At 39.0% G+C, this 15,364-nt stretch overlaps 1 protein-coding gene across 1 annotated transcript in view; it reads right to left on the reverse strand.

Annotated features, from left to right (window-relative positions):
* Positions 1-9,597: 9,597 nt before the first annotated feature.
* The window catches only part of LOC112053276 (trithorax group protein osa), a 136,621-nt gene continuing 130,854 nt past the window's right edge, over positions 9,598-15,364 (reverse strand). Inside the window, exons 3-5 of the mRNA XM_024092659.2 lie at positions 13,026-13,149; positions 12,197-12,254; positions 9,598-12,113 (exon numbers count right to left, since the gene is read on the reverse strand). Of these exons, the coding sequence (XP_023948427.2) occupies positions 10,542-12,113; positions 12,197-12,254; positions 13,026-13,149 (1,754 nt within the window). The 3' untranslated portion in view covers positions 9,598-10,541. The remainder of the gene's footprint in view (positions 12,114-12,196; positions 12,255-13,025; positions 13,150-15,364) is intronic.

A 15,364-nucleotide genomic window follows, 5' to 3' on the forward strand; every position in this document is an offset into this window, starting at 1 on the left:
CTCGGCTGGGCCGATGGAGGTTTTCTTAATTGGTCGAGGTCTGGCTGGTGGGAGGCTCCAACCGAGGCTAGTTACCATCGTATTGGCAAAGCGTTCCAGTACGATGTCGTGTAGAAACCGAAAGGTATGTGGATTTTCATTTTCCTCATAACAAGATAGCCCGCTTCCATCTTAGATTGCATCATCACTTACCATCAGGTGAGATTGTAGTCAAAGGGCTAACTTGTAAAGAATAAAAAATAATCACATTTTTTGTCGAGTTTTTGATAGAAGTTTATTAGCAAGGGGGTCTACCGGAACCAGTTAAATTTGAAAGTGCTCTACGAAAAACTTGTGCTAATAGGGATGGTGCGAATGTCTAATAAATAATAATAAATTAAATAATTCAGCGAACATTTCTATGGATCCCAATTCCCAATGAGGAATGTAGGTTGCAATAACTAAACCATCATACTAGAGTGGCAATAAAGAAAATTATAAATATTTATTTGGACTTGATCAAGGTGTAGCTTTTAAGTTATATTTTTTTTAATAATAAGCTTTCTTATGTAAAAAGATTTTAATCTAAATCTAACAAAAAATCATATACGAGTTTCAAACCAACAATAAATTGTAAAATAACTATTAACTATTATTCGATTTCAATTTCTTTGTATTTTCAAAAGGGTGTGTACGCGTCGACAGCTATTACGAGATGGTCGAGTTAAGGCAGACGAAGAAGTTTGTGCTAGGGCTGCCACACTTGAACTTTTATTTGTACTTTTTTTTTTAAATCTTAGATAAGCTTGCGCTTGACTACAATCATGCCTGATGGTGAGCAATGATGAGGTCTAAGATGAAACGCGCTTGCTTAGAAGATGCCTATTCATCCTTGCCATTAAGGTGTACAAATTGTAACACCACATCTAAACACTTAAGCAGTCAGCAAATGTTATTTGCTTGTAAGTACAGAACGCCTCCTAGTCTAGTGGTTGGTGGACGGATGTCACGTCCTGAGTTCGAATTTAGGTCGAGCTGTGAAATATTGACCTTTTTTTTTATTTATTTAGAAAGAATACAATAAGGAATTTTATAACACATTTGCTCGTAAAGTATCGCTTATTTCACCAATTTCAGTATCGTGATGTATCTCATTACGCACATGTGCCGTAATGTAATATAAAACTCATCCCTCTAAAAACGAAGAGTACTTTTGTAAATTTTAGCCAATAGTTTTTATGCCAGAAAAAGTACTCAACATTTTATGCAAAACACGTTTCGGGAGGGGGAATGGTCTATTTTCTTGGATAACTTGAAAACTATTTATTTCAAAATTACAAAAAAAATATAATTAAAATCCTCATAAAAAGACCTTTCATTTGATGTATCGCATGATGCAGTCTGATTTTTTTTTGTTTTGTATTTTCCATGTTACCCTCCAAAAGTGACCTTCATATTTTGAAATTTTCAAAAATATCATACTTTCAAAATTTTCCAAAATTGTTCAAGTAAAAAACTTATTTCTGTATTTTTCTCAAAATTTTAGATACAGTAGTTTCGGAGGAAAAGGGTCAATTTTCGTCCATTTGTTTAAATAAGTTAAAAGGTATTTTTTTTTAATTCCTATAAAAAAAAATATTTTTAAAATCCTCTTGTACCTTTCCTTTGATGTATCACACAATGAAGGTTGTAAAAGTTTTCAACTTTCCATCTTACCCCCCCCATAAGTGTCACACCAATTGTATTTGGGTCACACCAATTAATATGTGAACCAAATTTTAACTAGATTGGTTACGTATATTCGTAGAAAATAGACAGACATTAAAATGTACGCGAGTGAGATTATAAGGGTTCCGTTTTTGTACTACGTAAGTTCGCTACCGTAAAAAAGAATTAATTGTTGTGTAGCAAGTTAGCAACCCTACTGTACCGTCGCCGGAAACAATCGTGCCGTCAGCAATATGGGCAGACGAGCAAATATCCGGCAGGTGTCGCTAGCCTCGCTTTACTTTAGAATCTGCACTGGCACTGCCTGAAGTCGTATATCGGCGTCAAATTAATTTTGTGCTAATTGTGTTATTGGCCAACTAAAAACCAACGTTATTCGTTTGACATTATTGTTTCTATGCAATACAGTAAAAGCTCCTTATTCACATTTTCACTATTCGCGGATTAAAGAATTGCGTCCCAATTCCTATATTCGCGGCTAAATATTTCGTTATTCGCGGATTTGACTGACGAAACTGACGTAAAATCTACAAATTTGAACTTTAACTTGCAAATACCTTTTGCCAAAATTGCGAATGGATGGTTTAAGAATGCCACTGCTTAAAATCACTCCGAATAGAAGCTTTTAAAAACTGTCAAGCAAGAAAAATATTTATATTTTGTAATTATATCTTTTCATATTCATTTTCATTGTTATTTATTTTGTCACCCAAGAACTAAAGACTATATAATCTTATATAAAATACCATTCCATATTTACGGTTTCTTTATTCGCGACACATTTAGAGAACGTATCCCCCACGAATAATGACCTTTACTGTATTATTTTTGTAATAGACTGCGTCTTCGTTTGTATTTGGCTTTTGTGTGCTTAAGAAATCGGCGGTCAGGGCCACAAAGTGAGGAACCTCATCACAAGACGCGCCGTCTTCAGGATTACTGCCCTATGATGCTACAGTATAGGTTTCCAGGCAAAAAAACCTTCACCGAGCTGGTTTTTGGATGAAAACTTTGATCAGATTAAAGCCCACCTACCCAAATTAGCGTATTAGTCTAAACAGCAGTGTAGTTGGCCTAAAGCTTAATATCCCCTCGCCTTTAAGGCCACTGCTGAAGCGATTTAGAACGGAAATATATATTACTCTGGATTAACACGTAGACTCCTTTTTATCTCGTACAAATCCATGGTTCCCGTGGGATTCGTGAAAAACTGAACTTCGTGTTCGCTAGTAGATAAACAATACTTTTCGCGAAGTAGCTTGAATGCAAGTGACGTATTGATGTAGTCTTCCCCTAAAGAAAGCTGCTTCACGCTTGCTCGATTGCTTCCGACGTACTGTGTTGTAACTGTTAGTCCAGTTGTCAGAGTTAGCCTGTGGCTTCGGTTCACGTAGCCCTAGGTTCCAGTTCTAGGTTATGAAATACTGAGTTTTTTTCTTTCGATAAATTTTCAGTAAAAATTCTTAACCCAGAACTGGTTCTGACAGCAAGTTAGGGTTAGATAAGCTGTCATCCCGATCACTTCTAACATCATATAAATGATTTTTATAGAGTTAAACATTAACATTCTGCAAAATTCTGTCATGGCAGCGTGCTTGGTCTGAGTTCCATTATATACCTCAAATAAGAGAGAGACCTAATCTTGTAGTGATAATAATAAATGATCGATCAGTGCGTCGTGCAATAGTTGTTGATATTACTGTTCCACATGACGATAATCTGGTTAAAGCCGAAAAGGAAAAAGTGTCAAAATACTTGGACCTTGCTCACGAGATTACCGCCATGTGGAATGTTGAGTCAACTATTATTATTCCGATAGTTGTTTCAGTCAATGGTCTTATAGCGAAAAGCTTCGACCAACACCTTAAGAAGCTTTCGCTTAACTGTTGGATCAAGAGTCGGATACAAAAGACAGTGATTCTTGAGACGGCGCGTATTGTGAGGAGGTTCCTCATTATGGAGCCCTGACCACCGGTTACTTGGGCACTCAAATGTCCCGCAGCGGGAGGGTTAAATTTATTTTTAATTAAACATTTAAAAAAAGGAGAAATAAATAAATGTAAATAAAAAAATAAAAATAATTTACCAGTAAAACAATGCAATATCTTTCGCGATTTCGTAGTTAGGTGTTTAGTATTACGTAGTGCAGTGAGTACAAGTGACGTATTGATGTAGCCTTCCCCTAAAGAAAGCTGCTTCACACTCGCTCGATTGCTTCCGGCGCACGGGCGAGCATTGTCGCCGCACCATTGAGCTCTAAGTGAGGGCTTCCATGCTGCCGTACAATCTCAATTGCCATTCTACATTACACTCGTGTGAGATGAGTGAGAAACACTTTTATTTTAGAGTGACGTCGTCGAAAAGTGAAATGAAAATAGCTACGTTTTACGATAATTTTTAGTATATCTACAGTTTAAAAGTGAATAAATATTATGACCTAACAAATGAACTAACTAAAAATGGCTATGTAGTTAGTCTGTACGCCGAAGAAGTAGGTGCGAGAGGATTATCAGCAAAATCTCTCCATAACTTGCTTAAAGACCTTGGCCTCTCTAGAAGTGCAGCTAGTTTATATTAGAACGAGTATCCAAAGCTGCTCTAATAGGATCTTACCAAATTTGGATAGGTAGGGAGAACAACACGAGCAGAGAAGGGGAGTGTTGATCGATCGTCAAAGAATTCCTTAACCCTACATCCAGTAGTCACAAGTCCTGGACTTTGCTTGGTGTTTTTCTCTCTATCACGCGATGGACCCGGCACCTGCACGGTGAATCCATGGAATGCTAAGATATTCGTCTCTAGGTTTTGCACCTGATTGGACTTTGTTAATGGATACGTATGAAAAGCATTATAAAATTCCAGAGGATGTCGCTATTTCAAGATCTATATCACATTTTTCTGTTAATTGATTATGAAACACTAAAACACATATTAGGTCGGAGTATGTCCGACTAGTTTCGAACGCGTATTCTGCCTTGTCCAAACTCTGCCTTTTTTGCCTGCAATTAGGATCGTGCCGCGTTGCAAGAACCAGCTCATGACTAAAAGCCCCGTATGGGTTCGAAACTAGTAGTACTAGTAGTAGTTCGTACTTGTTGACTAACATACCGAAGGACCACAGCATAAAAGTGAATAAATATTATGACTTAACAAATATAAACTAACTAAAAATGGCTGTGTGATTACGCCATAGAAGTAGGTGCGAGAGGATTACCTCTTAAAATCTTTTTATGACTTACTTAAAGACCTTGGCCTCTCTAGAACTGCAGAAAGTTCTATATTAGAACGGGTATCCAAAGCTGAAAAACAACTAGAAAGATGTATGGGAATGACATTTGCTATCGATAGGTCACGTGATCAAGATCTGTCATTCCCATACATTTTTCTAGTTTTCGAAGCGTTAGCGATCGTAGAAACAGAATCGACGTGCCACTTGGCTAGCGGGGCAGGAGGTTTTCTCTCTACCACGCGATGAACCCGGCATCTTCACAGTGAATCCATGGAATGCTAATATATTCATCTCATATTATATCTTAAAGAATTAAACAATTAACTAAAACTGGGTCCCGGCAACCTTCCTTTATAATTTTTAATTAACAACTTTATTGAACTTTTGTGATTTGAATCGTCACGATACATATGTTATTAAGGTAATTGTCAAGCAGCTAACTTTAAAATAGACTTACGAAGGTTCAAAACGCCTTAGTTCGAAAAGAGCCCACAATAAATTCAGCCATTGTTTTTTAAGCCTGTGCGCGTATTTTGTAGTATAGAATCGAAACCATTTAAATGTTTACGTTGAATTGCATCAGGTTGCATATTAAACAGTTTTTAATTGGACGATGATCGACAATGTCTTGTTATCTGACCCCGACGACCTGATCTCAGGTGCGTTTGAAATTCGTAACTACTTTCACGAGTTACTTGCTTACTTGAACAGTTTAATTATTAAATAATTTTAATTGTGTAACACGGTGTCGTATTAATTAAGCAGTTTCTGGAAGAACTGCATGGAAGAACATTGTCTGAAAAAACGAAATCTTTATAATATTCATACCTGCCCTGAATTAATACATCACCGGTTTAGCTCCGCCTTCAAACTGATCAGCAGGTAGAACAAAACATTAAGTTATTAATCGCTTTTTAGTTCAGTACGTTTTATATTTTGAAGTTAGTTTTTTTATAATAATTACCAGCGGACGCCCGCGACTTCGTCCGCGTGGAATTTAGTTTTTCACAAACCCTTCGGGGACCATGGAATTTTCCAATGGGATAAAAAGTAGCTTATGTATGACATCCAAACACATATACATCCATACAAACTTTCGCGTTTGTGAGTAGGATATCATATAATAATTATATCATAATAACATAGGATTAAATGTACGAGTATTACGTACGTAGTCCTGCTATTTATAGCGTCTGTGACCGATCAGTAAGTTTGCTCATAAGGGGTCAAAACTCACCAGGATTTAACTATTAACAGGAAACAGGTGCTTGAACATGAGAAAACGGTACATGACAACATGACAAGATACGGGATACTAATGCGTAACTGGATACTATAAGTTGCAGTCTATCCAATACGGCAATCTTCTAAAAAATACAGTAGAGCTTTTTATTACAACGCTCGTCCGGGAAAGTATGTAGTTCCTCTTACATTAGCCAAATTGCTATGGTATGGTTAGCGGTATAATTACAGGTACATTAGTCTTACTGTAGGCTCAAAACATACCAAGATTATGAACACAAGGTGGCACTTTTTGACTTTCTTTGACATTTGAAGTGTTGCTCTGTTTAAAGGCTTTCGACGTACCATCAGGTAATTTCTTGGCCTTATTCATTGACAGACATTGAGAGCCGTGATATGAGCCCAGTGGATATGACCTCTATGTGGGTTTGAATCCGGTCCGGGGCATGCACCTCCAACTTTTCAGTTGTGTGCATTTTGAGAAATTAAATATCACGTGTCTCTAACGGTGAAGGAAAACATCGTGAGCAAACCGGCATACCAGAGAATTTTCTTAATTCTCTGCGTGAGTGCAGTCTGCCAATCCGCGTTGGGCCATCGTGGTGGAATATTGGCCTAACCCCTCTCATTCCGAGAGGAGACTCGAGCTCAGCAATGAGCCGAATATGGGATGATAACGAATCATTGACAGCTGATGGACGTCTACTGCTGGACATAGGCCTCTTGAATCAACTTCCAAACACAAGTCTAGAGCTGTCAGCACCTCCTGCAACCCGCTTGATGTCCTAGTGGGGGGTTGACCAACACACCACACTTTTGAGACCCCAACGTCCATCGGCTCTTCGAACTATGTGACCTGCCCATTGCCTCATCAGCTTAGGCCTTATTACTACAAAAAAATCTACTTGCCCATGTACTTACCATTTCTTTTCCACTGCGATGCAAGCGATGTAAGCGCGCCTCCGCGGCTGAGACAGGGGAGCGGGTCAACGACCTCCAACCACTCGGCGCCCCACGCTCGCGAATTTCATTTGAGCTTCGAAATAAAGCGCAGCCGACTTCCCTTAATGTATGAGGTTTTGCTTTTTTTTTGTTCTATCATGTGTAGACTAGCGTTTAGCTGTTGCATAAAACGGTGAGCTATGGAATATGAGGCAGTCAAGGTAGATTCTGCTTATTTACAAGTTACAACGTTCTAATTTCAACCAATACCTCTAAGCTTTGGGTTCTGGGCCAATTTCTATGAAAAATTATATGAAATATCAAGCTTTCTTTCATCAAAGACATCGTCAGAAAAACTCTCTCAGTTGGGAAGTTGGTAGTTTTGTGGTGTCTAAACAGTATTCTTTACAAGTTAGCCTTTGACTACAATCTCACCTGATGGTAAGTGATGATGCAATATAAAATATAAGCGGGCTAACTTAGAAGGAGGATGAAAATCCACACCCTTTTCGGTTTCTACACGACATCAAAACCAGACCTGGCCCAATTAAGAAAATTTCAATCGATGGGATCGTACCCAAGATGTTCTTGTAAATCCACCACGCCTACTACTGCGCCACGAAGGCCGTCAAAATAAAAAAAAGTCCCGGCCATTATCATTAATTAACATCTGATAGTGATCATTACATATTCAAACAACTCTAACAATGGAATTCATAGACGTTGCAGGTTCGAATTCTTTTCGAAAAAAATTGAGAGTTTAAATTTGACACTCAGTGGGTAAACGATCCCCTAGGGGCGCCCCCACAACGTCTATAAATTCCACTGTAAGACTAGCACTGGAACAGCGTGTTTTTTCAACATAGTTCTTCAACTTGATTGGCTAATATTCGCATATCTCTGGTGAGTTTTCGATATTGAAATACATATTTGGCTTATTCCATTTGCTTTGGAAGAATCATATAATATTCATCACCCTCACCACTTCTTTGTTGAAGAGCAAATTTATTCCTTTCATACATCCCCAATAGCACTCAGATGCGAGTTCGCTGACCCCTCGCTGACCTAGCACATGCAAATCCATTCCCGAATTTGCTTGTGTAGAATATTGATAGAGTTAGTTAATAAAACTGCTATTTATAGCGTTTACTGGATGCAACGTGGAGCTATTCTTGTGAGTCGAGAGAGAAATTGTTGGCAGAATTAATTAATAATTTGTTCGGCTTTATATCATGAGGTTATGGGTTCGGCTTCTGGATCGATCGGACTATAAAATTTGTTTTTTTTTTATGCAAATAGGCTCGCGTTTGACCATGATCTAACCTGATGGTAAGTGTAGATAAAGTCTAAGATGAGACGCTTAGGATGGACGCTTGCCTATAAGGTGCCACTGCCTATTCACTCTTGAAAATACCTTGGGAAGGGTATTCCAAACCCTAGCCGTGCGTATGACAAAAGAAGACGCAAAGCCTTTTGTACGAGTCCTAGGGACATATACAACATAGAGATGAAAACCCACCCGATGTCTTGCGGTGCGATGGTAAAAAGGCGAAGGTGGTATGACGTTGAATAGCTCTTGAGCACTCTCTCCAAAATATATCCTACTAGCTGACGCCGCGTGGTTTTACCCGCGTAGTTCCCGTTCCCGTTTAAATACAGGGATATTATATAGCCTATAGCCTTCCTCGATAAATGGGCTAGGCTACACAGAAAGTATTTTCAAATCGGACCAGTAGTTCCTGAGATTAGCGCGTTCAATCAAAAATACTCTTCAGCTTTATAATATTAGTATAGATAAAATACTGACAAACTGGCAACTTACCGCCGATGTTCAAGGGAGAAGTTTTCTCAAAAGAGGTCAAAGTATGCCAATAATAAAAGTGCATCCGATAAAACTAGTAGATGTGTAGTCGGAGATGCTACACTTGGTCGAATTTAGTGTCCAATTTTCTAGCTGTTTAATGGGTGTTGGGATTCTAAGGGGCTGGATTAGCAACCCAGCGCCGGATACCGCAGTGTTGGTTAACCCCCACTAGGTAGATCGATGACATCAAACGGGTTTTGCATAGGGGGTTCAGCTGGAGTCCTCAGTGTTTGGATTTCCTTACAAGAGGCCTATGTTCAATGGACGTCCATCGGGTGAAAATGGTGATGATTATGATTAAATGTAGGTATTGAAGCCATGGTAGCTCTGTGGATATGACCTCTGCCTCCGATTTCAGAGGCTGTGAGTTCGAATCCGGTCCGGGGCACCTCTAACTTTTCAGTTTTGTGCATTTTAAGAAATTAAGTATTGCGTGTTTCAAAACGTCGTGAGGAAACCTGCATAGCAGAGGATTTTCTTAATTCTCTGCGTGTGTGAAGTCTATTGGCCTAACTCCTCTCATTCTGAGAGGAGAGTGAGGAGACTGACTGACTGTCATAGTTTAAATGTTGGTCGTAGTTTAAATGTATGGTGAAATGAAACAAAGTTTACCTTAATCATTATATTTAAAGGATAGTTTAAAATGCATCGTTCGGCACGTGGAGGTACCATTTACATGTCTTTTCCTAAACATACATTTAGAATAAGTTTATTTTAATTTTTTTTTGTTAATAAATAAATAATACAATAATAGGTAGGTACCCGTTTCTTAACTAAATTAACGCAGTCAAATATTAACCGTTTACAATAATTTCTTAAAAGCAAACAAAAATGGGCTTCACAACGTACGACCGCAAGGCACAGTGCTAAACAACTCCTTATAATCTCCTAAATTAGTTTTACAATGGAAATAATTACAATCGAAATGAACATCACAGAAAAAGTTCGAGAAACGATGACATTGAGTTCATAATTATAGTCAGGGATCCGTAGAATTAACGTGCGAACCCGAACGTAATCGTGAGTAGCTTCATCTCGATGAGACGATCAACTTTTAATTTACGAAAATTCTTGATTCTGGTAGCTGAGTTATCAGGAAATTAAAAATTTCTGATCATCAGAAACTGATCTGAAGAAGAAACTGATCGTACAGATACTATACCACGCAATTTAGGACAATGTGACTGTTGAGTTGTATAACTATTATTAAGCAACAGTAAAAGAAACAGCTGGTTAGTTACAACTTTTAATAACTTTTAATCGTTATTGATACAAGTTGGGAGGAGGGGGCAGTTAACTAAAAGTTGTTAATAACCAGATGTTAGTAGCAACTTTTGGTACTCACGAAAAATTAACTTGATAGTAATCAGTTGCAAAAAATGCTCTACGAATCCCGGACTATTACAGTCATACGACAACATCGACATACGAGTACTTTAACATCGACAGATAAATGCTCGAACAATGAAAAGCTGATGAAACTAATTTCCCTATAATTTACATAATCCGACTAGAACCTACGTACACTTAGAAAATCTACATAATTACAAAGTTTCACTAAGAATCTAGACTTTTAGAGTTTTTCAGAGATCGCGAGTATGGTGCAGGTTTCATTTTCTTAGTCTTGTTGTCTGTATTGAATGTGTCCGTAGGCACTGGCGGTTGACTGAAGACGGACGCCTTAGAACTGGGGACGCTGTTTCCTGGAGAAACTCCGCTATCAGAGCTCACGGACGCTGGGCTTGGACTGTCACTCATGTTATTGCAGACAGTCAGTTCCTGTCCAGGTATTGACACAATTTGGCCGACTTGCTTCTGCCGAACTAAATTTATACTTTGGCACACGTTTTTCACATCACCCTCGCTCGCTTCCTTCTTATGGTACCTTGTTAGAGTACCAGCGGAACCGGCAGAAGTCGCTCTGTACATATGCATGAATTGGGACTGCGGGTAGTATTGCAACTCGTGCCCATGACCGGGCATCCACGGACCCATCGTGGACACGACTGGGGCCATGCCATGCGGCCACATTGGCATTTGAACCACATGTGACCCGTCTGGCAATGGACTAAAACTAGGAGTGATGGGCATAGGTCTGACCACACCGACGGGTGGCGGCGCGCTATGCGGTCTCAGTGCTGGATGGCCATATTGAGGGTTAAACTCTTCTCCTTCATATATCCTCGGACTGGGTACCTGCGCATAGTCTACGTTTGGAAATACGGTATGTGGACCTCTTTGAAGATATGTAAACATCTGTTGTTGTGCTTGTTTCATTGCTACGTATTGCTGCAGATGTAGAGCTGTCTGCTGTCGTTGTTGGACTAAATCCTGCTGATTTGAGACATTTGCTGTTGCATTTCCATGAATATAATAAATATGAGACTGTTGATTTGGTTGTGGTGTCTGATTTTGTGCTTGCCTCTGATTAGCGTTGTACTTATTGTCTACATTATTTTGAGGGTCCTGATACTCTTCTGGCGGAGCTATGTATTTCGGTGGAGATGGAGGGGTCACTTGTCTGACTTGAGACGCTGGATAGCTTATAATTTGCGCGATGTAAGGCTGCTGCGATTTGGCTGAGTGAGCAGGGCTGTGGGTTTGGAATGTAGGGTTGTACGTTATTTGAGATACATCTTGACTAGCATTAGTTGGTTGAGACGTTGCCGTATCTGATTCTTTTTGAATTGTTCTTTGGTTTTCGTTAACTTCATTTTTCTTTGGTTTTTGATTATAGGGCGCAACTTTTGGATTGCCTTTCCAATTTGCGCCAGCGCTTTGTGGCCTTTTAACTGGAGATTTCGTTGGCTCGTGCCAAGTGTCACCGTTAACGGGTCTTAGGTCTGGTGGATGGTGTGATTGAGCACTGTGTGACCTCCTTGGCGCGGGCGGTGACATGCCTTCTGGTACGTGTTGTTGCCTATAGCACCTTCGGACTGCGCCTGGACTGCCTTGACACTCCGAAAGTTGGGGCCTCGGCATTCGTCTCCTTGCTGGCGTAGGAGGACTTGGTTGAGACTGTGACGAATGAGTTGATTGCGAAGCAGATCGCCATTCATCAATTAATATCTTCCGTCGCTCCCTTTCTAATTGTATTTCAGTCTCGCTTGAAGAATCGTAGTCTTTGCCCTGAATAACAAAGTCTTAATCAGGTTTACATTTAAAGGAATAATCAAAATGGACATTTACGAGTATTTGTGTGTATTAAATACCTGCTCAATCTTCTCATCCAACATTTTAAAGAAGTCTTGCATGCTCGCCGACACCTCACTGAAATACAAAAGAGAAAAATTCATAATGAGAGTTCATATTTTCTTTACAGTATGATTTCAATGTTTATTTAATTAAGGTGGTCAAATAATATGATAATACTAGCTGACGCCGCGCGGTTTTTACCCGCGTGGTTCCCGTTCCCGTAGGAAAACGGGGATAATATAGATGGCTATCTAACACTGAAATTATTTTTCAAAACGGACCAGTAGTTCCTGAGATTAACGCGTTCAATCAAACAAACAAATTTCTTCAGCTTTATATATTAGTATAGATTCTTTACTAAATGTGTAATTTGTTTTTGTTTCATCTATGATGGTGGTCATTAATGACAGCGTATCAGCATAGATTAAGGACAAGCATAGTTAAAATCGAAGACAAGCGTCTTCACAAAGAGATTTGGGCAAACATAGAAACTTAGCCAGAGTCCGAAGAATGTCTTGTCTAGAGGCGAAACAACTCTCTAAAGATAACAAGCGCTGTTAATGATAATGATAGTTTTGTATAATCTGTGATCTATTGTCAATCAAATGTAACGTCCGAACAAATGAAAGTCAACTATGTGCTTTAGGTAGATGCGGGACACTTTACACCGTTCTTAATTTTGGATACGCGCGATTGCGTATAGGTTAAAGCACAAAGGTGGAGTATAGAAGTTGATAAAGCAGTACCAATACACTAGGTTTTGTCATCAGTTAAGCTGCTCATATGCAGTTTTTTCTACCTGACTATCACACTTCAATTTACAAAGGTGATGGTGGTACTACTCACATGGTGGGAGGGTGTGCGGCGAGCGGCAGGATGTGCCGGCCTCGTTCGGAGTCCTCCTCTGTCTCGTCCGCAGGCCCTGCCCCAGCGCTGCCCTCTTCTTCATCCGTTTCCTTATCTGCCGCGCCTGTATGACAAACCAAAAAGCATATCTTAGTAATATTATAAACGCAAAAGTTTGTATGAATGTTTGTTGAAATGTTTGAACTCTTTAACACTGCTACTACTGGAGCGATTTGTCTGAAATTTGGAATGGAAATAGACTTTACTTTGGATTAATACATAGGCTATTTTTCATACCGGAAAAATCCATGGTTCCCGCGGGATTTGTGAAAAACTGAAATCGCGGGCGTTCGATAGTTAGACGTAAATTTATTCTGTGGGGTGTGGACCTAACATTCAATCCATTTATGTAGCAACTAATTAAATTGACTTGAAATCTTTCAAGTTCAAAAGAGGTAATTCAAATAATTTTAGCGTTATAATTAAATTATTTTTATCATTCAAATATTGTTAAAGTTTTGTTTTATATAATGATTTATTTATTTAGCTATTATCCGCGAAAAGCCGACGAACCCATGCGACAACGTCACCCAGGTCTGACAAAATACTCTCTACGTACGTTTCACCCCGAAACCGGAGCATCCTCAGGATATGTTGACTCTACAACGTGCAATTGCAAAGTACTTTGCAATTGAGTTAAACTAAAGTTAAAGCGTCTGTCTGTAACATTTTCACAGCCATACTGCTTAACCGATTTGGATGAAATTTTATATAGAGATAAATTGGACTTTGGCGCAGAACATAGGATACTTTTTAAGTCCAGGGTCCCCGCGGATTTGTAAAAAATACAATTTTTTTTACACTACGAAAGAAATTGTATTTACACTAGTCATTTATATAATCCCTATCAATATATTTAGACTTCCACAAAAACTTGCGTTGAATAAAAACTTTGAGAGTCATGCCAGTGGCTTCCAGAAGCATTTTGGACCACAGCATAAATGCCTAAATATTATAATCGCTCCAAAATAAATATCTTTTAAAATATGTACATTATATGTCAAGTTTTGTTGAGTGTCGAGGAATAACTCATAACATTCCCAGTTTCCCAAGTGACAACATGTGTTCCACTTTTCCTTTATCGGAGACAAAGTGTCAGCAAAGATTAACGACGCAAACTTGAGACGTATTTCAGCAAAATAAACTGCTTTTGATAACTTTGGTGCAAAATTGGTTTTTAACTTTTAACACATAAGAAAATGAAATACCAGCTTGCTGCTTTGGATTCAGTGGATAAACGGGCTAGAAGGCTCATTGGCAATGAGGCATTATCAAGCTCTAAACTTTAAAGCTTAGCATCGCCGAAAGGTTGCCTGTCTATCAGTGTTCTACAAGATATATTTCGGGGAGTGCGCTCAGGAACTATCTTGTGCCACCTTCGCCGTTCTACCACAGGACTGCTAGGCATCGCAGAGACCTACACCGCTACGTCATCAATATTCCTCGGACGCGTACTAAGCGGTTTAGTTCCTCGTTTCTTATACGCACTGCAAAGATGTGGAATGCTCTTCCAGCTTCCGTTTTCCCCACCTCCTACAACATAGATACCTTCAAGTCAAGAGTGAATAGGCATCTTCTAGGCAAGCGCGTTCCACCATAGGCTGCATCACTGCTTACCATCAGGCGTGATTGCAGCTAAGCGCTTGCTTATACAAAATAAAAAATAAAAAAAATATGAGGATAATTTTGACGGCCTCCGTGGCGCTGTGGTATGCGCGGTGGATTAACAAGGCGGAAGTCCGTGGCCGTGGCTAGTACGACCCTACCCGCAAAGACGTACTGCCAAGCGATTTACCGTTCTGATACGATGCCATGTAGAAACTGGAAGGGTGGATTTCATTCTACTCCTAACAAGTTAACGTGCTTCCATCTTAGATTGCATCATCACTTACCATCAGGTGAGATTGTAGTCAAGTATTCATTTAGTGAATAAAATAAAATATTTATTAACTGCTTGGTTTAGTGGCTAGCCTGTTTCTTCTGTCTGTCAGTCTACCTTACAGAATTAAGTATGATGATTTTGGTTGCATATTAGGCGAGCATTGACATATAGACTACTTTTCATCCCGAAACCACACAAGATAAAGTGGAATTAAAACAAATAAATAAAGAAATTAAAAAAAAACATTAGACTGCCTAAAGAATATAATGAAAAGAAAAAATCTACTTCTGACCAGAAGTGATGAAAGCAATTCGAAAACACCCTTCTTAGTCGAGTAACACTGTTTCCAATTTGAGCAGGTTCATAAGCCAGAATTTATTTAGACAGATATAATTAA

This window comes from Bicyclus anynana, chromosome 4 (genome assembly GCF_947172395.1).
Source record: "Bicyclus anynana chromosome 4, ilBicAnyn1.1, whole genome shotgun sequence".
Lineage (NCBI taxonomy): Eukaryota > Metazoa > Arthropoda > Insecta > Lepidoptera > Nymphalidae > Bicyclus > Bicyclus anynana.